General features: G+C 55.9%; 2 protein-coding genes across 5 annotated transcripts; one reads left to right on the forward strand and one right to left on the reverse strand.

The window, feature by feature from the left end:
- The first annotated feature begins 1,720 nt into the window (after positions 1-1,720).
- Positions 1,721-19,260, forward strand: TMPRSS9 (transmembrane serine protease 9). Of its 4 annotated transcripts, none has more exons than XM_034070808.1 (20): positions 1,721-1,777; positions 6,140-6,228; positions 6,919-7,070; positions 7,950-8,077; positions 8,311-8,378; positions 8,747-8,928; positions 9,977-10,018; positions 11,117-11,288; positions 11,443-11,717; positions 11,839-11,975; positions 12,251-12,569; positions 12,965-13,136; positions 14,236-14,507; positions 15,439-15,575; positions 16,080-16,425; positions 16,513-16,629; positions 17,100-17,271; positions 17,640-17,905; positions 18,324-18,460; positions 18,882-19,260. In XM_034070808.1, the coding sequence occupies exons 3-20, from the start codon at positions 6,947-6,949 to the stop codon at positions 19,041-19,043; spliced, it is 3,228 nt and encodes a 1,075-aa protein (XP_033926699.1). In that variant the 5' UTR covers positions 1,721-1,777; positions 6,140-6,228; positions 6,919-6,946; the 3' UTR covers positions 19,044-19,260. The 4 variants fall into 4 exon arrangements, with proteins under 4 accessions (XP_033926699.1, XP_033926700.1, XP_033926697.1 ...); XM_034070809.1 differs by having other exon boundaries at positions 8,750-8,928; XM_034070806.1 differs by having other exon boundaries at positions 16,080-16,629.
- A 761-nt stretch (positions 19,261-20,021) lies between these two features.
- Positions 20,022-21,051, reverse strand: TIMM13 (translocase of inner mitochondrial membrane 13). Its single transcript, XM_005141536.3, has 3 exons — positions 20,838-21,051; positions 20,592-20,660; positions 20,022-20,512 (listed from the first exon to the last, which is right to left on the reverse strand). Exons 1-3 carry the CDS (start codon positions 20,976-20,978, stop codon positions 20,414-20,416), a joined length of 309 nt encoding a protein of 102 aa, XP_005141593.2. The 5' UTR covers positions 20,979-21,051; the 3' UTR covers positions 20,022-20,413.
- Positions 21,052-21,230: the final 179 nt, after the last annotated feature.

Raw genomic sequence — 21,230 nt, forward strand, 5'->3', positions numbered from 1 at the left:
AGAAACAAACCCACATTAACCAGTCCCCATTCCCCCAACATCTCTTTGCATCACAGCATCCAAGAACAATACAGCCAGAACCCAGGCACGTTTCCATGCTGGCTTTGTGTCCGTGGGTTTCTCTGTGGCCTGCCTTTCCCTTTGAGGTACAGCAATAAGATGGGAAGACAGAAATGGAAGTGTTTCTTGTGTGAGCTGGCTTTCAAGCTAAGAAAGACTTGCAGCAGGACAGCCTTTCTGCGGGGCTGTGGCTGTGGCATCAAGAGACAGTGCCTGCCATTCATACAACGAGGGTTCCAAACCAGAAAAACTGGTTTTGTGGTAAATAAAGGGTAGTAAATGGGAAGATACAGCCTGGCCACAGAGCTCATCCTAAAATACTCCTCATCCTGTCGTGGTTGAAACAGTAGCTAGCGTTCGAGCTTTAAACATGGACCTGTATGCTAGCACAGAATTAGCCCGATGAACAAGCTGTGACTTTGACTGTATCTGGTGCATAGACATGGACAGAGCATGTGTTTAAAAACCACAGGTAAAGCCTAAGTTACTGGTTTTGGCACAGAGTAATGCTCCAATGGGGAACTGAACTGCTCAAACAGGAGCGTGGCAGCATCTGGGTCGGGTGAGACCCTCAACTGCTCTTCTGATGAACATGGCCCATGGTTGGACCACCAATACCACACGTGCACGATGCATCGCTATGGATTATCTGAGTGGCTCTAAGCATCTCCCATCTGATGTATTCACTGAAGATGTGTCCTACGTGACCACTTCTGCATGTGCAGAAGCATTTTGTGTTCACTGTTTCCAAGCATCTCATCCCTCTACAACTTCCTCAGTATTGCAGCAAGAAGCCCCTTGGGGAGTCTGTGGAAGGAGGATGCCGTCCATCCCGATGGCTCCATTAAGCACAGGAATTGCAGAGCTGATGCTTGAAGCTTGCCTTCAGGGCACACTGAAATTCCTGCATCAATTCCTCACATCCTTTCTTGGGAAGCTCTTCAGTCAGCTCCTGCTTTCAAGTTAAGTCGTTGTCTCAAATCAGTTCATGATCTCACCCGGGCAGATGTTGAAGTGGAGAGCTCCTGGCCCAACCTAATCCACACATGTACCTTCTAGTGCATCACTATGCTTGTCCTGTGGAATTTCGAGGATGACATTGCTTTAGTGTGGTGTTTGCTGTATCTGGATGCTGTAATGGTGTGTAGAGCAAATCTGCAACGACCAAGGTGGCCCCAGCTGCCCGTTGGTTTTGGTTGCCAGTGATTAAAGCCAGGTTGGATGGGGCTTGGAGCAAGCTGCTCTAGTGGAAGGTGTTGGGAGCTGAATGAGCTTTAAGGTCTCTTCCAACCCAACCCAGGCTGGGATGCTGCGATCAATAGAGCGTGGGCTGCAAGCGCTGTAGATGTGACTGAGGCAGGGAGGGGGGGACTTGACGTGCGCCCCCTTCACCGCTTTTACCCCGTGGGGCTGTCTCTGGTGCAGGGTGAATTCAGCGCTGCTGACGGGAGCCCCCGGTACCGCCGGCAGCAGTGAATGGGAGCCGAGAGCGAGCTGCAGACCCCGCTGCAGGCTTGGGAGGAGCGGGAGCAGGAGCATCAAGGCAACAAACGAGCTCCTCAGGGCTCCTGCTGTGCCTTTAAGCTCCGTATGCAAAATCCCCGTGTGCCTCCCACCCTCTTCTCTGGTCACCGGGGGAGGGAGTCGGGAGGCGCCGCTCCGGGGAGAAGCTTTCCAAGGAAAATCCACCTTGGTGGCAGCGGGAAGAGCGAAGCGGGTGAGTTCCTGCTCCCTCCTCACAGCCCCTTCTGGTTCCCTGGAGCTGCCGGGCTCCCTGGGCAAGGGTGGGAAGAGAGGAGTGAAACCTGCCCCTACCCCGGCCATTGCCCCCATCCCGGGGCGCTTCTCGCCCCCTGCTCCAGCGCAGGCAGAGCCGCATCCCTCCTGTCCCGTCCTGTCCCGTCCCATCCCTGCTCCCGAACTTGGACATTTCCAGACCAGTGTGAATTTGGAATTGCTCCTCCCCACTTGAATATATCCCCCCCCCCATCCTCCCCCCCCCCGCCCCATCCTGCTTGGGGAAATTCCTCTTGCTTTGTTGGCTCTAAGAAAGTGGCTTCTTTCTGAATTTATCTCTAATAGGTTTTAATAGGTTTAATTGCATCAAACCTTTTATTTAAGCTAAGAGACACGAATAACTTCAGTGCTTCCTCCTTTAGTCACTTATGGCTAAACCAGAGAATCAGAATCACAGACTGGTTTGGGCTGGAAGGGACCTAAAAAATGACAGAACCCATAGAATAGTTTGGGTTGGAAGGAAGGGACCTTCAAAGGTCAACTTCAGCTGGATCAGGTTGCTCAGAACCACATCCAGCCTGGCTTTGAATGCTGCCGTATCTTCCAGCCCTGTGGAGCTCAGGAATATTGCCCTGTATCCTTCTGGAAGGAGGTCCCTGTGGGTGAAGGGAACAAGCAACGCAGTGCAGGGTTGGAGCCTTGTGTGCACAGTGTTCTGCAGCCTGTGCTTGGGGACAGGGCCACAGCAGCACGGAGGGGTTTGTGCCCATGCACATCGATGCCTGTCAGACTGCACCAGCAGCTGAAGGTGGGTACTCCACACATTGCTTCTGCTGTGTGGACGCTGCTCAGAAAGAGTGAGGTTATCTGCAGGACAAAGGCATCGACTGCAGCCCCTGTTCTTCCAAGAACCCCCAGTCTCGGTGCCTCCGCCAGCTCCATCAGGACCTACCTGTCTCCAGCAGCCTTTGCACTGGGCCACATGCAGTGTCCAAGGGAGAGGGGTGGTTATCTCTAAAGGAGATGCCAGAAGTTAAGGATGTGAGTTTTTCTTGGCCATTCGTGAGCTAGAAAGGATCAAATGGTAAAGTGTTTCTGTTGTGAAAAGTAACTGGACAGAAACAGTGCTTCCTTGCTCACTGGATACTCCCCATGTGTATTCTGTATTTACTATCATCTGTATGGAGCTTTTGGGCCAGAATGGCTTGGGGGGGGAGGGGGGAAGAAGGCAGCTTTTATTTTACTGTGTAATCCATGGCTTTAGAAAGCGATTGCAGGTACAAATCTGCCTGGTTCTCTGTTACCAAAGGGAGAGCTTGGGGCTGAGCATCTCCAAAGTGGGAATGATGCTGAGCTTGTGCTGCCGGTGCTAACACAAGCAGTGAGGAGCTCAGCCACCGGTCATGTCCCAACTGCGACTGCAGAGCAGGCAGGCAGGAGGGGATCTGCTTACCTGTACATCGAGAGACCCTGGAAGTCCAAGAGGGACAATAACCAAGGGCCGCACAGCACCATGGGCCTGGTGCGAGCAGGACCAGAGCTGAACCCGCTGCACCTCCAAAGAGCGAGGCCAGTGAGCAGGCACCCACCCACTCAGGTCATCGCTGCACTGGGTGCCAGCCAGAACACCCTTGTTCTAGATGCTGGCAGTGCTGGGGGGGTCTTTGCTCAATAGAGAAGAGGTGGCCCCAGCACAGGCTCTGCAGCCCCTTAGGTGAGAGGGGTTCTTTCTGCTTGGAAGGAGGTCACAGCCTTTGAAATGCAGCACAAGCCCACGAAGCAGGAGGAAGCAGTAACCTCCGGAGGGCTGGGGGGGGCATGCACCTCTCTGCACCTCCTGTTACAGGAGGTGGAAATGAGTTAAAGCAAAAGGGGGTTGGGTGGCTCCAGGAACCAGGTTGGTGGCAGGAGATGCTGGTGCCACGTGGAACAGAAAGGCCACCTTAGCCAAACCTGGCTTGTCTGTGTCACCCTGGTGATGTGGATGCTTATGGAGGCACCATCTGGTCCAGCTGTTGTGATGCTGAGCAGCGCTGGCCTCTCCTCTTGTGTCCTACTGGCCGGCTGCACAGGGCTTTGGTGTCTCCACACCGACACCTCTTTGCACCATCACCCAGCAGATAACTCTGGTGCTAAATCCACTCTTCTAGGAAGAGAGTCTATCTCCTGTCAGGGGCTGCTGAACTCCATCTGCATACAATGAAATTCCCAAGGGTAAACTATAAAATCACAAGGTTTGCCCTCATTTTAAGTGAGGTTCTGGGGCTTCTTTGTCCTCACTACCAGGCTGTGCCACCAAACTGCGCACCACATCTCTTCATCTCTGGTCATGCTTCTGCTTTCACTTGCCACAAGTGACCATCTCCTCTGCTGTGCCCAAGCTCATGGTTTGGTGGCACGGATGTGCTTTGTTCTATGGTGAATGCACCAAGTGAGGCTCCTCCAGGGCTGTGTTTTCATGCCAGGCTTTATCCTTCTGGAGCAGCTCTCTGCTCGTTCCTCCTGTGAAGCCCCTCAGGTCTTATCTCCCTGATCAAGTCCTCCAGCCACCTTTGACCAGATGCTCTTTGCTGCCTGAGGTTGCTGCTGTTTGCCCCAAGCAAGGCACGTATTTTCCATACCAACGGAGTGGTTTTGCAAGGGCTCTGTCTGGGGGAGGACTTCCAGGCATGACCTTGGACCACGAGATGGAGTTTTACAGCCCTGGTGTCTGAAGGCTCAGCACTCGCTGTGTTGGGCCATTCAAACCCTGTCACAGTAGCATCTTAACGTGACATCAAGCAAATGCTCTGCTGACACTTGGCTGTTCACATGCAGTAATTCAAGTGCCCTTTATAGCCATAGCATTGGGGAAAACCACCCCATAATGCTAGAATAGAGAAGTGCAGCACAAAGGCTCCGGAGCAGCCTGGACTCCGCCATAGGAGGGTTTGCTCCCATTCATTATGTATCAGTGAAGTTTACTTTTGAGACATGGGTACCACCGTTTCCTCCCTCTGCTTCTGTCTCTGTGCCTTTCCTCTGCTCACCAGAGGGCTTGGTTCGTGTCCTTGTGCTGGGAGGCTGCTGCTAGGGGCTGCAGACCAAGAACAGAAGCTGAAGAGAAGGGAGCTGGGCAAAGCAGCATGAGATGTGTGTGAGCATCCCTGCTCTGAAGGGAGACTGAGCAGGAAGAGCTGGAGAGGACTGGGAAGATGGAAGGAAAAGCCTTGGGAGGGGAAAACGTGAAGGGAAGGACACAACAGAGGCAAAGAAAGAGAAACTCCAGGTAGTGGAAGAGAAGAGGCTGGATCCTTGTCCCTGCATTGCTCCTGCCCATGCTGTGCTCCTGACCCGCTCCAGGAGCACACACAAGACACACGTGCTACGTTCTTGCCCTCCTTGATGAGAGGAGCGGGTGTCAGTGCCAGTTTGGTTACTCAGAGGCAGGAGAAACCATTAGTTTTGTGCCATTCCACTGCACACTTCGAGATGTCCCTGTCAGGACCAGCTGAGAACTGAGCAGATCTCCCAAGGCAATCCTATGGATGGCTCCAGGGCTCCAGACTCCTGTGGAGAACACGAACCCTGAGGTGCCAAGAAGCAGAAGAGCAGAGGTGGTGCCCATCTCCCAGGAGCCTCAGAGGATCCTTAGGGAGATGGTGATTTTCATGGCACAGTTGACATTTTCCGTTGTCTCCTCTGCTGTCCCTTCCTCCCCCTTTCCCTCTGCTGCCTCACAAAGAAGTGGCCTTTTCACATCTCTTATCTAGAAGCTCCAGTTTAAAGAGCTGCTGACGCCTCTTGGAAGCTACTGAAAAGCTCTCCTTGAACAGCTCTGCTGCTTCCTGCATCCTGGGCTCCTTTTCTCCCTCTTTCTCTTTCATGGCTTGATGCATTTACATGAGAAAAGGTTGTTCCTCCAGGGCTGCCCTGTTTGCTGGAGTCACAGCCTGGTTGAGGCATCGGCTGCTGCAGCCCAGCCACTCAAGGGGCACCTTCTCAAGTGATGAGATGAGGTGTCCCTCAGTGCCATGGGACTGAGGAAGGAGAAGCTGAGTGACTAACATGTATGGCTGATGGAATGGCTGTGGATACAGGATATCCCAGGCTCCTTCATTGCTATCAATAGCTGGTTGATGACATGCAAAAGAAGGCCAGCTGCAGGCTCACTTTACTACAAGAAAGCAATCAGAAAACCAAGAGAAGTGCCCTATTTTGGGCACTTTTGGGATCCAGAGGAGTCCTGGCCCCTATCACTGCATGAAAAGCACTGACACAGTGAACCCAGTATACCAGAGGCCATTGAGCTGATCTCAGGAAGCAGGAAAGGTCACATGAAGGGACTTTGATTCCTCTGCAGGTTGTTTGTACCCCTTGGAGCAAGATACTGGGAGCACCAGTGCTGACCACAGGGGAGGAGGAGCTGCTCACCAGGATAGCAGCAGAGCTGTAAGTCAAGCACATATGAATTGCTCCATGCAAGTATGCACTGGCAGCAGAACTAAACACTGTGGTGTACAGGATGTATACTGGGGGAATACAGGCAGCCTAGGGCCAGGATTCCAGTAGCCAAGTTGGAATGGTGCAATAGAAACAGCCAAGGATTCTAGAGGTTTTCCATCCCAATTGCCTTTGGTACATTCACTGGCCAGAGTCCAGACAGGTTTCCCCCCATAGCTCCCTATCCAGGCTGCAGTTTCCTGTTCAAGGATGTGACTACAGCCCAGTCATGTTATTTGGGGCCTGGTTGGACCCCAGTGATGCTGGGACACTGGTTCAGAACTCACCTAGAGCTTGTGTCACCAAAAGTGCTGTGCAAAGCAGGGGGATGGAGGCATCAGGCTGCTTTGTACTCACAATGTACGTGGCTGTGCTCAGTGATGGGCCACCATGGTTGATGTGTTAATGTCCCAGAGGGGATGCAGTGTGCATCCATCCTTTGACCTCTTGTGCTAATGCACTGGTTGGAGGGGATGCAGTGTGCATCCATCCTTTGATCTCTTGTGCTAATGCACTGGTTGGAGGGGATGCAGTGTGCATCCATCCTTTGATCTCTTGTGCTAATGCACTGGTTGGAGGGGATGCAGTGTGCATCCATCCTTTGATCTCTTGTCCTTTTCCTTCTCTTTTTGATCACAGGGGCCCTTTGTAGAGCTGCTCAGAAAGCATGGACCAGGTAAAGCCAGAGCTGGGCACCCACAGGAGGGGACTCAGTGCCAGCTGCTGGAAGGGAACCATTGCTGCTGCCGTGGTGGGCAGCATCACAGCCCTGTACCTGGGGATCCTGCTGGGTGAGTGTGCAGCCCCATGTGTTTCTATGCTCCAGAACCCCAGTGACCTGCACAGCTCAGTCCTCACAGCACAGACCCCCAAAGCCTTCTGCTGAGGCCAAAATGCAGTCAGCTCCCCCCAAACTGCACTTGATCTTCGGTGCTGTGTGACACATCTGCTCCGTTCCTCTCCTGCTTCACTACCCTCAACTCCTTCTATGCCAGGATTACTCAGTGGATCCTCAAGGATGTGGATGTTGTCTACCCAGGCTTTAGCTCAACACCATTTCCCACAGTGTATTTAAAGATGTGGTGCTTGGGGACAGGGGTTAGTGGTGGACTTGGCAGTGCTGGGTTACGGTAAGACCTTAAAGGTCTTATCCAAGCTCAATCATTCCATGATTCTATCCTCTAATCTCCCCCTGTGACTCTCACATTTCCTGTCCCTGCACTTCACTGGAGGAACCTTTTGTAGAATCAGAGAATCATGGAATGGTTGGAAGGGGCCTTAAAGCTCCTCCAGCTCCAACCCCTGCCCCGGGCAGGGACCCCTTCCACTGGAGCAGCTGCTCCAAGCCCCTGTGTCCAACCTGGCCTTGAGCACTGCCAGGGATGGGGCAAAAGTTTAGGTTTGAACAGGATCCACCATTTTCAAGCTCAAACAAGCTCTTTGCCAGGTTCTCCTGTTGCAGGGCAGCCCAGCCCTGCCATGGGGCACCCCCAAAGCAGGCAGCGGCAGTCAGGGACACTCAAGCTGCTTAAAGTGGAAGGGGGGGGGATCTAAAGGACACGATGAGAGCCCTGCTCCAAAGCAGGCAGTGAGGAAAGCTGGGTCTCACCATGGCCCCGCACCTCCACCTGTGCTTTGTGCCTGGGCCAGCCCCCTTCCCTCTCTGGCAGCCTGTTATCCCAGCGGAGAGACCAGCTTCGAGCACACGGTGGAGCTGGGGGGCATTGCCTTCAACAGCAGCCTGCAGACGGAGAGCTCGGAGTACTACAGGGTGCTGACGCCTGCTCTCGAGAGGCTGGTGAGTCCCTCTGGCCTTGCAGGAGAAGGCTTGGGAAGGACGGAGCTGGCTCCTCAGGGCCCAGCTTCCCAGCCTCGGGAATAGGGTTCCACATGGGGCAGACACGGGTACCGCTGCTGCCCACAGCATAGGGGAGATGCTTGGGCTCCCTGAGACTCCCAGGCATGGTCCAGCCCCATCACCCAGGGCTCCTGTGCCCAGTACCTGCCTGACCATCGCTCTTTGCTTTGCAGTTCCTGTCCAGCTTCCAGGAGTCCCCCTTGGACTGGATGTGCACTGGCTGCACCATTCTGGGCTACAGGTGAGTGGAGGCAGCTCTCTGCAGGCTGGCAGCGCATGGTCCAGCTCCTTCTCCATCCCAAAGGTGAGCTCACGTCTGTGTCCTTGTCCAAACCCAGTGCAGGTTTAAACTGCTTCTTGGGCAAGGCTGGATTTTCCAGGCTCACACCAATGTGCTGGGTTCTTCCCTTTGGAAAGGCAGTCAGACAGACAGAGGAAAACAGCTTTGTCCAACCAAAGCTGAACTTTGGGCCATAGAGAACATTGCAAAAGACCATTTCAACATGGAGAAACTCACACCTTGACTTGTTCAGACTCAGTTTTACTTCCCCCCACGTTCCCTGCCCCTTGTCCTGGCCACAGAGCCAACGTTCCCATTGATCCTTCCAGCAGGAATGGAAACTCTTCATCCGTGATCGTCCGCTTCCGCCTCCGCTTCGCTCCCCAGGACTCGCATCCCCTGAGCTCCACCATGGAGGAGGCAGCCCTGCGGCAGGGGCTGGCGGCTGCTCTGCACAAGCAGGGGCTCTCCCTGGCTGCCTATGGGACCATATCCTCGGCTTCTCTTACAGGTAGGGCAGAACAAGGTGCCAGCCCCAAAGGCACAACCACGACCCACGGCTCAGACACTCAAGCAGGGCTTTAGCTCTGGATGTGCCGCTGAGGCTCCTGCCCAGCAGCAGTGTTAGAGATGGAGGCAGCCAAGCAGTCCAACAGAAGATGCTCTGCCCGTCCCCCAGGTGCCCCCAGCCTCACCAGAGAGCAGCAGGAACAAGCCTGGATCTTGGTAGCTGTGACCAGTCCCTAGGTCCCATTCCAACAGGAATCTGGTCCTACAAGTGCAGCTTTGGGCGCCTGCAGCAACCACAGAGCCCGAAGCATAAATTGCAGCTTCTTTGGCTTTTCTTTGGCGCCTGGAAAGAGCCTGAGGGATAAAAGCTGGAGCTGCAGGGGGCTGATTGCTGCCTTGTCTGTACCAGCCATGGGCAGCCCTTGGAGCTGCAGTGACCATTCCTGCTCAGGGGGATGCTTCTCATATTTGAGTTATTCTCTGGAGCCACCAGAATGGGAACTCCTTTCCCTTTGGGAGCTTCTGTGGCCACAGGACTCCAGCTCCAGCAGATTTAACCCTACACGAGCCTGGAAAACATGAGGCTGTGGGTTCCTCTGCACTCCCTGCAAGGAGGGAGTGGATGCCCCATTTGGGACCCTTGTGCAGCCCACGTGGAGGGGGCTGAGATAGGCCCCTGCTTTAGGCATCATCCCTGCACACGTTCAGCTTCGGAGCCTCCTCCTGGGAATCCTTTGGAATCTCTCTGGGAACCTGGGATCATCCCAAAGCCTTGAGGGCTGCAGGGAGCTGGGGAAGGGAAAAGGGCCAGGAGCTCACTGCTGGCTGTGGGGCAGGGGAAGCCATCACCAGGCAGGAGGAGAGGAAGCAAAGCCTCTGCCAGCCCTGGCCCGGGAGCGGCGGAGTCCTTGAGAGCACAGAGCCCCATTCCTCACTGATCCCCATTCCTCACTGATCCCCACTCCTCATTGATCCCCATTTCTTACTGAGCCCCACTCCTCACTGATCCCCATTACTCAAAGATTCCCATTCCTTCCACTTTGTCACAGGTCCCAGTGAGGTTTCTCCCCGCAGACCTGGTCTGAGATCAGGTAAGAGCCAGCAGCAGGAGGAGCCGTTGCCTGCGGGTGCAGCCGTTTGTGCCCCATCCTGCTCAGCCTGGAGAGGAGAAGGCTCCTTAAGGGGAGCCCTTAGAACAGCTCCAGTGCCTAAAGGGGCTGCAGGAAACCTGGAGAGGGGCTTGGGACAAGGGATGTAGGGACAGGCCAAGGGGAATGGCTTGAACCTGCCCCAGGGGAGACTGAGCTGAGCTCTTAGGCAGAAGCTGTTCCCTGTGAGGGTGCTGAGGCGCTGGCACAGGGTGCCCAGAGAAGCTGTGGCTGCCCCATCCCTGGCAGTGTTCAAGGCCAGGTTGGACACAGGGGCTTGGAGCAGCTGCTCCAGTGGGAGGGGTCCCTGCCCAGGGCAGGGGTTGGAGCTGGATGGGCACAGCAAGGCTCCTGGCCATGGGCCATTACCCACTGCTGCAGACCTTGACAGCTGAAGTTCCACTGGGCTTGTGGCACTGATGAGAGCCAAGGACTCAGCACATCTTGTCAGGCCAATGGTGGTGTCTGCATCAGGATGAGGGCAACTACAGCTTAGAAACACCTTGGTCCCCCCACCAACTGTGAAGGGTCATCACAAGACCCACTATTGCGGTGGGGTGGCAATGCTGGGTGAGCACCACAAGCCCATGAGCTGCTGGGAGCACATCACAAGGCAAGGCTGAGCCTGTGGAACAAGGGGCTCCTCTGCTGAACTTCCTGCTTTAGAAGGAACCAGGGAGGATGTTGTGATGGGCCAGGGCTCTGCACCTCACTCCTCCAAGCCCGCAGGTTAACGTGTGACACCCCAGAGACACCCCAGTGACAGCCCAGAGACACCCCAGTGACACCCCAGTGACATCCCAGTGACACCCCAGTGACACCCCAGTGACATCCCAGTGACATCCCACAGACACCCCAGAGACACCCCAGAGACACCCCAGTGACACCCCAGTGACATCCCAGAGACACCCCAGTGCCACCCCTGGCACCATCCCCATGCTGGGAGCGTGCCCGCAGCTGAAGCTGGTTTTCCCCCTCGATCCTGAGGGCACTTTGCCGGGTGCAGCATCCCAAGGCACCGGCTCTCCCCGTCCCTTGCAGAGTGTGGGAGCCGCCCGGCCATGCAGACTGCCGGCAGGATAGTGGGGGGCTCGGAGGCATCCAGAGGGGAGTTCCCATGGCAAGTGAGCCTGCGAGAGAACAACGAGCACTTCTGTGGAGCCGCCATCCTCACGGAGAAGTGGCTGGTGTCTGCTGCCCACTGCTTCACTGAGTAAGCTCCAGCACCCCCAGAGGCTGCTGTTGCCTCCCAGCTCCTGCTGCACCCCCGTTTCCTTCCTTACCCAGTGATGCCATGGGGAGCTGCTGTCCCAGCGGTGCTGCAGCGATGGGCAGGATCAATGGTCCTGGCTGTCTCTCTCTTGCAGGTTTCAGGACCCAGCCATGTGGGCAGCTTACACAGGGACCACCTCGCTCAGAGGCTCGGACAGCGGTGCGGTGAAGATGGGCATCGCACGGATCATCCCGCATCCCTCCTACAACACTGACACGGCCGACTACGACGTGGCCGTGCTGGAGCTGAAGAGACCCGTGAGCTTCACCAAGTACATCCAGCCCGTGTGCCTGCCCGATGCTGGGCACCACTTCCCCACCAGCAAGAAGTGCCTGATCTCTGGCTGGGGCTACCTCAAGGAGGATTTCTGTGAGCAAAGTGATGCTGGTGGGGTGGGAGCAGGGCAAGAGGCACCAGGGAAGGGGACCTGGGCCATGGTGCTGGGCTGGGACAGGGGCTCCCTGCTCATGATCGCATCTTTCTCATTCAGTGGTGAAGCCTGAATACCTGCAGAAAGCAACAGTGGAGCTGCTGGACCAGACACTGTGCTCCAGCCTCTACAGCCATGCCCTCACTGACAGGATGCTGTGCGCTGGCTACCTGGAGGGGAAAATAGACTCCTGCCAGGTAAGCTTTGCCCTGGGCAGCCAGAGACCCCACTGCTCCCAGTATGCACCAAGTAGCACTTCAAGGAGCAGGATCTGACAGAAATGGTTACCCCAGGTTTTATGGAGGGTGCCCTTGTGTTCTGGCACCTCAAGGGCACACAGCTTGAGAGCCAAAGGCCAGCACAGGAGATGCTTCAGCATCAGTGGGTTGGAGGGAACAAGCAGAGGGGAGCTGGGGCAGGCAGGGGTACCGAGCATCCTCAGGCAGAGCTCACCATCCAGCTTCTCTTGCAGGGCGACTCTGGTGGGCCCCTAGTTTGCCAAGAACCATCTGGCAAGTTCTTCCTGGCGGGAATCGTGAGCTGGGGCATTGGATGTGCGGAAGCCAGGCGGCCTGGGGTGTACACTCGTGTTACCAAGCTCAGAGACTGGATCTTGGATGCTATTTCCGAGTTCCCCACCTCCGGAGCCCGCACCCTCCCTCTAACCCACTCCAGCACCGACAGTAACGCGGTCAACCCTGAAGAGCTCAACTCCACCCCCAGCAGAGCAATCCCCACCTCTTCACCAGCCCCGGCTGCCCCCAAGGCAGTGACTGCACCCGGAGCACAAGGTAGGAGCACACAGCTGGGGCAGGTACAGCTCCAAGGGTCAGGATTGGTCCTCTGCTGAGCTGAGCCCTTCCCTGGGAGGGTGCTGAGGCGCTGGCACAGGGTGCCCAGAGAAGCTGTGGCTGCCCCATCCCTGGCAGTGCTCAAGGCCAGGTTGGACACAGGGGCTTGGAGCAGCTGCTCCAGTGGAAGGGGTCCCTGCCCATGGCAGGGGGTTGGAACTGGAGGAGCTTTAAGGTCCCTTCCATCCCAAAGCAGGCTGGGGTTCCGTGATTCTATGGGACTGCTATGATCAGCAGGCAGGGCTTGGGCTACCCTGTCCCTGCTTTGAGAGACCAAAAGCCTCATTGTCTCCTGCTAGGAGCACTCACATCCCCTTGCTTTGCCTTCTGTTCAGAGTGCGGGCAGCGACCTGGCTTCTCGAAACCCATCAGGATTGTCGGAGGAACGGATGCTTCCAGAGGAGAGGTGCCCTGGCAAGTCAGCCTGAAAGAGGACTCGAGGCACTTCTGTGGAGCCACCATCATAGGGGACCGCTGGCTGCTGTCGGCAGCTCACTGCTTCAATGAGTAAGAGCCCATCCCTGCACTGCTGCTCCAGCTCGCCCGCCCATGGCCATGGAGCCAAACCCACCACTGCGACATGGGAAAACCAAGAACACCCATTGGACGTGAATACTGGTTATAGCTGGAGATCCACAGGGAATGGGGTTGGGATGAGGCAGAGAAAGGTTAAAGTAGCCTGGGCTGGGAGGAAGAACTGCACATCTAATGGGTGGAAAGGTGCCACGAGAGCAAGAGTTTCCTCAATAGAACCTCACAAACTGGCTGTTACACATGGAATAGAGGGAAGATGCTCAGTTCAGTCCTGCATAGCAAGAGCCCAAATTGATAGCCCAGACAAAGAAATGTGTAGCAAGAGGATAATGCTTGTCTGAAGGCACAAAAGGTGAGGGACAAGCAATGAAGCATTTTGAGATGATCTTATGCTTTAAATAGCCTGGCTATAAAGCAGCAAGGGAAAAGCAAAGCTGGCAAGCGTGAAGTGAGGCACATCACAGAAAAGCAGTGCTTTTGGTGATTATGGGTCTCCATCAGCTTTACCATTCCGAACAAGAGGTCAGAAATACTGTGGATATTGCCATGAGAACAGCAATTCTGTGGGCAGTGGCAATCAGAGAGCAAGGGGATACTAGAAATCATTAGAGAAACAACTGAGGGCACCAGCATATTGCTGGTAACCCAGCACATACCCACTTCCCAAGCATTTCATGCAGCACTGGGATAACACTGGGAAAAGGCTAACACAAGGCATAGGGATGAGCTGGGTGCAGCATCCATAACAAGCATGACGAAGTATGCTTGTTATGAAGAAGCCCAGACTTGGGAGACAACAGGGAACTTGTGATCAGGACCCTACAATTCCCAAAGGGACAAAGGGTTTGGGGAATACTGAGTGTTCACCTGCTCTTCAGGAGCCATCCAATGTGTGGCACTGGGAGCAGCTCTTCAGGCCTGACTTAGCAGGGCTGTTCCATGTGCTGAGCTCTGCTTTGCCAGGTAAGGTCTCAAACACTGATCATGAGGAGTTGTCTGCAGTTTAAATGTCCAAATTCCTGCTGGGCACACACGTGTGTGTGTTTGCATGCTTAGGATTCTGCATTTGCAGGACAAATCCAGAAGAGATTGAAGCCTACATGGGAACAACATCGCTCAACGAAACAGATGGAGGTGCAGTGAAAGTCAACATCACAAGGGTGATCCTGCACCCCCTCTTCAACCCGATCATGCTGGACTTCGACGTGGCTGTCCTTGAGCTGGAGAGGCCTCTGGTCTTCAACAAGCACATCCAGCCCCTGTGCCTCCCGCTCGCTGCGCAGGAGTTTGCCGTTGGCCAGCGATGTGTCATTTCTGGATGGGGTAGCCTCCAAGAAGGGAATGGTGAGCAGTGATCCATCACCAGCCCATCCGCTTGGGAGCAGTGACAGCATCGGCAGCAAAGCCTGGGCCTCACCCAGGGCAGGGGATGGGAACAGGGACACAAGAAGGGCACACAGAGCACTGCCTTAACCCACAGTTACTTAGGAGCCAGCAGCCAAGAAAAGAGAGAGAGCAGCTCGGCAGGGACCAGTGCTGGGCTCCTCTCAGCAGTTAAGCAAGAGTGGAGCACTGCCTAGGGGCCCTGCTGCAGCTCTATCAGGACCCTGTGCCCTCCTCAGCACCCACACTTGTTGCAAAGATGCTCCAAGCAAGCAGAAAAAGCAAAGATCCCAATGCAGGAGGAGGGTTTAGCACGTGAGCTACCAAAGAAGCCCAAATGTCCCTCCAGCAGTTAACCAGGAGCTCACAAGCTGTTGGGACAATAGGAACGTGCTGCCTGTGTGCAGTATCCTCTGCACGGGCAGGAAAGTGCATCCTGATGACACTGCAATGTAGAAAGCCAGGAGCACCAGGATGCTGGGGAGGGACTCTTCATTAGGGACTGCAGAGACAGGACAAGGGGTAATGGGTTCAGACTTAAACAGGGGAAGTTTAGATTGGATATAAGGAAGAAATTCTCTACTGTGAGGGTGCTGAGGCACTGGAATGGGTTGCCCAGGGGAAGCTGTGAATGCTCCATCCCTGGCAGTGTTCAAGGCCAGGTTGGATGAAGCCTTGGGTGATATGGTTTAGTGTGAGGTGTCCCTGCTCATGGCAGGGGGCTGGAACTGGATGATCTTAAGGTCCTTTCCAACCCTAACTATTCTATGATTCTGTGACTGCTGAGAGCTGATGCAGGACTATGGGATTAGAGTCTGGTTTCCTCAAATCCGGGCTGGGTCAGTCTAAAAGCCACGAGTTTCCACTCCCTAATGCTGTGGTTTCCACGCAGCCACCAAGCCTGAGGTCCTGCAGAGAGCCTCTGTGAGCATCATAGACCAGAAAACCTGTGACTTCCTCTACAACTTCTCCCTCACTGACCGGATGATCTGTGCTGGCTTCCTGGAGGGGAAGGTAGACTCATGCCAGGTAAGAGGCTGGGATTTGTCTCTACTCATCTGTGGCTGGTTCCAGAAAGCTGGGCTAACTCCCAGCCTCAGCATGTCCTTGGGAAGTGTTAACTCAGGTGCTGTAATCCACATATCCCTTAGCTCAAAGACCCCAGCCCATGGCCTTGGAGCTTTAGAAGAGTAAATAAAGCCCCCTGAGGTTGAGCACCAGCATCTCACTGCGCTGTGTGGCCAGTCTGGATGGAGCACATCTCCTGTGGCAGCGAGGCAGTGGTAGCTGGTGGTGCCCATCCTGCACCGGTGGAAAGGTGCTGTCAGGAGCTACCGATGTCACTTGTATGTGCACAGCCACTGATCCACATCCAGCCTCTGCCCGCTCAGGTCTTGCACACACGCTGCAGACCTGCAGGGCTGGAGAAAGAGTGAGCCAAATCCCCCTGGTGTGGCCAAGCAGCAGCTCCCATGTGAACTTGGACTGGGGAGATGAGACCGAGCAGCCATTGCCTTGCTTCTTCTTCCCCAGGGAGATTCAGGAGGGCCCTTGGCCTGTGAGGTGACCCCAGGCACGTTTTACCTGGCTGGCATCGTGAGCTGGGGCATTGGCTGTGCCCAGGCTATGAAGCCCGGTGTGTACTCCAGAGTTACCAAGCTCCAGGACTGGATCCTGGGCACCATCTCACAGTTGCCCAGTCCTGGCCCAGGCAGCCCTTCCAGTTCAGCTCCCACAGCCGTTCTCAGCCACCAGCCCAGCCCAGCATCTGCAGGTCCTGACAACAGAACCACGCTGGGGATGAGGACAACCACAAGCATGAAGGAAACCTCCCCAGTACTGGAAACCAGTGAGGCTGCCGAGCCCACCCAAACCCCAGGTAAAGCTGATTCATTGCTGTGTTGGGATGAGACCTCCAGCCCCAGCACAGCAGGTACTGAGCAGGGTATGGATTATTGCCTTCCAGTGGTGCCTTGTACCAGCCTCACCTTTGAGTGCTCCAGCAAGGTCTGTATTGGAAAAGAAAACCCTGAATGTGATGGCATCATGGACTGCAGCAACGGCTTCGATGAGCGCAACTGTGGTGAGCACCACAACTGCTGCCCGGCCTTATTTCACACTGCCCAACCCACCAGCTTCACACGGGTCTTGGGCCCCATGTTTTATGCTGGGTACCTGCCCCAGCCCCTTCTTGCTCTGCCCGAGCCCATAACAAGATGAACACGGATGAGCAGAGATCAAATTCTATGTCAGAAAATGTGGCATCTCTGTTAGAACCATCAGACCCATTCCCCAGCACTCAGGCCTTCTAGCCAGTAAGGACAAGCTGGCAGGACAGCTCTGCTCAGTGTGGCAGTCCAGATGTCCTGTCATCCCCAGGACTGCTCCTTGGGATACCAAGTAGGAGCTCCCAAACCATTCCATGTCTGCCAAGCCTCCGCTCAGATGGGTGCCCTATGGTCTCCCCCGAAGGCTGCCCAATGAATGGAGCAGGGTAGTTATCCCCCTCACCAACTGGTATTTAAAACCACAGTTCCTGTTCCTCTGTCCCAGATTGTGGCTCGACGACCGCTCTGGCCTTCAGCAAGATCGTGGGTGGCAGCACCGCGGCTCGAGGAGAATGGCCCTGGCAAGTGAGCCTCTGGCTGCGGCGCAAGGAGCACAAGTGTGGGGCTGTGCTCATTGCCGACCGGTGGCTGCTCTCTGCAGCTCACTGCTTTGATATGTAAGTCGCAGATGGGCTGGGGAAGCCAAGTCCCATAAACCCTGCTGCCCTCCCCGCTCCTCGCATCCAGCACCGTGGCTGCGATGCTGTGCCCCACTGGAAGCACACACTAGGGCAGATGTACACTACGGGTAAGTGTCAAGAGGAATGAATCAGAAAAGCACAGAATGGGTTGGGTTGGAAGGGACCTTAAAGCTCCTCCAGCTCCAACCCCTGCCAGGGGCAGGGACCCCTTCCACTGGAGCAGCTGCTCCAAGCCCCGTGTCCAACCTGGCCTTGAACACTGCCAGGCACAGCCCCACAAGTGGAGGAACAGCCCTCCTTGTGAGGCCATGCTCCTAACAGCCAGGTTTGCTGTCTTTCTGCAGTTACAGTGACCCCAAAATGTGGGTGGCCTTTCTAGGAACCCCCTTCCTGAATGGCGTCGATGGCAAAGTGGAGAAAATATTCCGTATCTACAAGCACCCTTTCTACAACGTCTACAGCCTGGACTACGACGTGGCCCTGCTAGAGCTGAGCGCGCCCGTCAGCTTCAGCAGCACCATCAAACCCATCTGTCTCCCGCACAATTCCCACATCTTCCATGAAGGAGCCAGATGCTTCATCACAGGCTGGGGCTCCACGAAGGAAGGAGGTACCAGTTGAGGAGGTTCTCTCACATCCATGCTACCCTGTGAGCCCAAACATCCCCATTCCCACTCCAGTGTCCCAAGCACTCCCCCACCAAGCGACACCAACCTGGGCAAAGCCTGGTGTCACCCCAGTTTCCTCCCCATGTGCATTGTACTCCTCCATCTGGTTACACCTCTGCCCTCTTGCAGCCTTCCCAAGCTTTCTCCATAGCAGCCACAGTGCTCCCCATCCCTGCAGCACAAGAACCACCCCGATACCATTTCTATCTGGTCAATGAGCTGCCTGCCAAACCGCACACCCAAGGGACCTCCCAGTGCTTGCTCTGCTGGGAAGGATGAGGCCTGGTTCACCTTCCAGAGCCTGCTCCATGTCCTCCTCCCACACTGCACCAAGCTAAGGGCTCCGTTTGTCTCCTCCAGGTCTCATGGCAAAGCACCTGCAAAAAGCAGCCGTGAACATGATTGGAGACCAGGCCTGCAAGAAGTTCTACCCAGTGCAGATCAGCAGCAGGATGCTGTGCGCTGGCTTCCCGCACGGCACCGTCGACAGCTGTTCAGTGAGTGTGAGACAGCAAACACTGCAGCAGGGACAGAGCCCAGCCCTGCCTCCCTCCAGCTCAGCTCTCTGTCCATCCATCCCCACTGGCACTTGCACTCACCCAGGCCCCTCATGCTGCTTGTCCCACCAACCTAGGACAGGTTGGGGAATGAGGCACAGAGGTAATGCCAAGCAAGAGACCACAGGAACACCATGGAGCCCATTTCGTGGCCTTCTTTGTGCCTCCCAACACTCTTCCATGCTCCAAACCCTAACCTCACACAAGCACATCACTGAGGAGCCCTCCAGCTCGGAAGCAGGCTCCAGGGGAGGTGGGGAGCAGGACAGCAAACACTCTGTCCTGGGGAGGAGGAACACCTCAGATGGGGAGGGCTGGGCTGCTGCTTCGCCTTGATCCAGGTCCCTTCTCCTTTCTGCAGGGCGATGCAGGCGGGCCCCTGGCTTGTAAAGAACCCTCCGGGAAGTGGTTTCTAGCAGGAATCACCAGCTGGGGCTATGGCTGTGCCAGGCCTCACTTCCCTGGGGTCTACACCAAAGTCACAGCCGTGCAGGGCTGGATTGCACAGAACCTCAAGCTCTGAAGCTGTTTCACCACTCAGGGAAGACAAATGAGAAGAGTCATTGTCAGACGATGCACTAACCCCTCAACACTTGTTCTGTTGCTGCAAAGGAGTGATGATGGCCAAGCCAATGCCAGTGTTGTGTGACCCACAGCGACCGTGAGACTAGGGCATTTGATAAGTGCTTTGCATAGAAAGGTACAATTCTAGACATTTTCTATAAATAAAGGAGGCCTGTTCATCTTAAGACCTGGCCAAATATCCCATGCATTAAAATGTAGCCTTTCTAGTGGGAGGGGTGACTGAAACATCTGCCTCAGAGCTCAGCTCAGTCTCCCCTCTGGCAGGTTTAAGCCATTCCCCTTGGCCTGTCCCTACAGGCCTTTGGCCAAAGCCCCTCTTAAACTTCTTTCTTGGCCCCCTTTAGGTACCAGAAGGCTGCTACATGTCTGTATAGCTTCTACATCCCATAAATCCAACCACCAAACTGAACAGCAGCTTCTATCCCAACCCCCTTCCTAATCTTTAGCACTTAAACTCTGCATCTAGGTATAGCAAGAGGTTTCTTCTTTCCCAACCCAAACCCACAACTTCCCCAGCTCCAAGGGTAGCAAGGTGGCAGCCGTGGCTTCCAGGCACAGCTTGGCTCAAGCTGGGTTCAGACCCATGGCTCGAACACTGTGGGATGCTCTGATCAATGAACCAGGACTGCTGTACAGGGAGCACCACAAAACTCATACAGCCAGGAAGTTACAAGGCCTCTAAGCAAACCTGGCTGGGAAGCACTTTATTTTCAAGCAATTGTTCTACCCAGACTGGATGGCAAACCCCAGTTTCCATTCATCCAAATACCCCATTATCCCCTAACAGTTCACCCTGTGTGAGAACGCTTTAGTTCCTTCATAGAGCCACCAACCACACTGACCCCCATCCTGCTGCAGAAGTGCTTCTCCCTCAGAAACCTAAGTTTTACCTAAGAGGAACATTCTGTGCCAGAGGTTACAAAACATCACAGCCACACAACAGGTTTTATTGTAGAATGCACTCAACCCAAGGATTTCCCAACCCTTCCCATCCTGTCCATGCTTGCTTCCGTGGCAGGGCTGGGTGCTCCTTGTCCATAGGATGCTCCTTGCCTCCCGCAGCCCTTCCAGCAGGGATTTACCAGCTGCTCCACGGCCGGTCTGGAACCAAGCAGCTCAGGGTGGTCCTCGAGGCTGGAGAAGTCCCTCGCTCCTGGGGCTGGTTGCCAATAAAAGCCAATGGCTGCAGAAGGCTCAAGGGGTTATTGCTCTGCCATGGTCGGGGCTGGCAGGGCCGCAGGGTTCCACCGCAGCCACCGCTCCTCCCGGGCCCACACGGTCCTGCCCTGCTCCAGGAGCGACGGCTCCTCACATGTTGGCTCTCTCCCGCTGCAGCCGCGAGTTGTAGGCTCGGGAAACCGTGTTCCAGGCGTCCATGTAGCGGTCCATGCACATGGCGATGCACTTCTGCGGGACACGGGGCCCTCAGCGCCTGCCCCCGGGGCTCGGCTGCCGCTGCAGCCCCCCCGGCCACCACCGCGCTCACCTGCTCCGAGTTGTCCAGGGCTCCGCCAGGCTTCCCGATGCACTTCCGAAAGCACTTGTCCGTCATGCGCTGCCGAGAGAGGCCGTGAGGGGCCGCGGGCCCCGGCCCAGCCGGACCGTGCCGGCAGCACCGACCGCGATCGCGTTCTCCCTCCTCCCAGGGCCGGCTCCGTTCCCATCCCCGTCCCGATCCCCGGGGGTCCCCCTCCCTGCCCGGCACAGAGCAAGGCCGGGAGCCCCTCCTGACCTGCAAGAGCTCCTGAGCGTTGGCCACGGCGATCTGCACCTTCACCTGCTCCATGATGAGCCCCGGGTCCAGCTTCCCCCCCCCGCCGCCAGCCCCGGAGCTGAAGTCGGAGCCGAAGTCGGAGCCGAAGCCGCTCTCCATGGCGCGGGGTCGGCGCGGGCCGCACGCTGAAATGGCGGCGCGGAGGGACTACGGTAACCGGTGTGCACTGCGGCAGCTCCGGTCTCCCTCCGCCGAGCCCTGCGCGGGTGAAGCGGCTCCGGAGGTGAGGTCCTGGAGCGGGGGACACGGGGCCGCGGTGGTGGGAACGGGGGGGGTTGAACCATCACAGGCGTGCGGCCTGCGGCGATTCCTCAATGGGAGAGCGCTGAGGGGCTTGGTAGAGACAAATCG

Source organism: Melopsittacus undulatus, chromosome 19 (assembly GCF_012275295.1).
Source record: "Melopsittacus undulatus isolate bMelUnd1 chromosome 19, bMelUnd1.mat.Z, whole genome shotgun sequence".
NCBI classification, from domain to species: Eukaryota; Metazoa; Chordata; class Aves; order Psittaciformes; family Psittaculidae; genus Melopsittacus; species Melopsittacus undulatus.

What these genes read in the sequence shown, in the direction of transcription:
- TIMM13 (XM_005141536.3), bottom strand. Translation starts at nt 20,978, where the DNA reads ATGGAGAGCGGCTTCGGCTCCGACTTCGGCTCCGACTTCAGCTCCGGG. An exon ending in ACGCTCAGGAGCTCTTGCAG is followed by an intron (nt 20,661 to 20,837) that starts GTCAGGAGGGGC and finishes CTCTCTCGGCAG; the next exon opens with CGCATGACGGACAAGTGCTT. An exon ending in CCCTGGACAACTCGGAGCAG is followed by an intron (nt 20,513 to 20,591) that starts GTGAGCGCGGTG and finishes CGTGTCCCGCAG; the next exon opens with AAGTGCATCGCCATGTGCAT.
- TMPRSS9 (XM_034070806.1), top strand. Translation starts at nt 6,947, where the DNA reads ATGGACCAGGTAAAGCCAGAGCTGGGCACCCACAGGAGGGGACTCAGT. An exon ending in GGAAAATAGACTCCTGCCAG is followed by an intron (nt 11,976 to 12,250) that starts GTAAGCTTTGCC and finishes CTTCTCTTGCAG; the next exon opens with GGCGACTCTGGTGGGCCCCT. An exon ending in CTTCGATGAGCGCAACTGTG is followed by an intron (nt 16,630 to 17,099) that starts GTGAGCACCACA and finishes CCTCTGTCCCAG; the next exon opens with ATTGTGGCTCGACGACCGCT.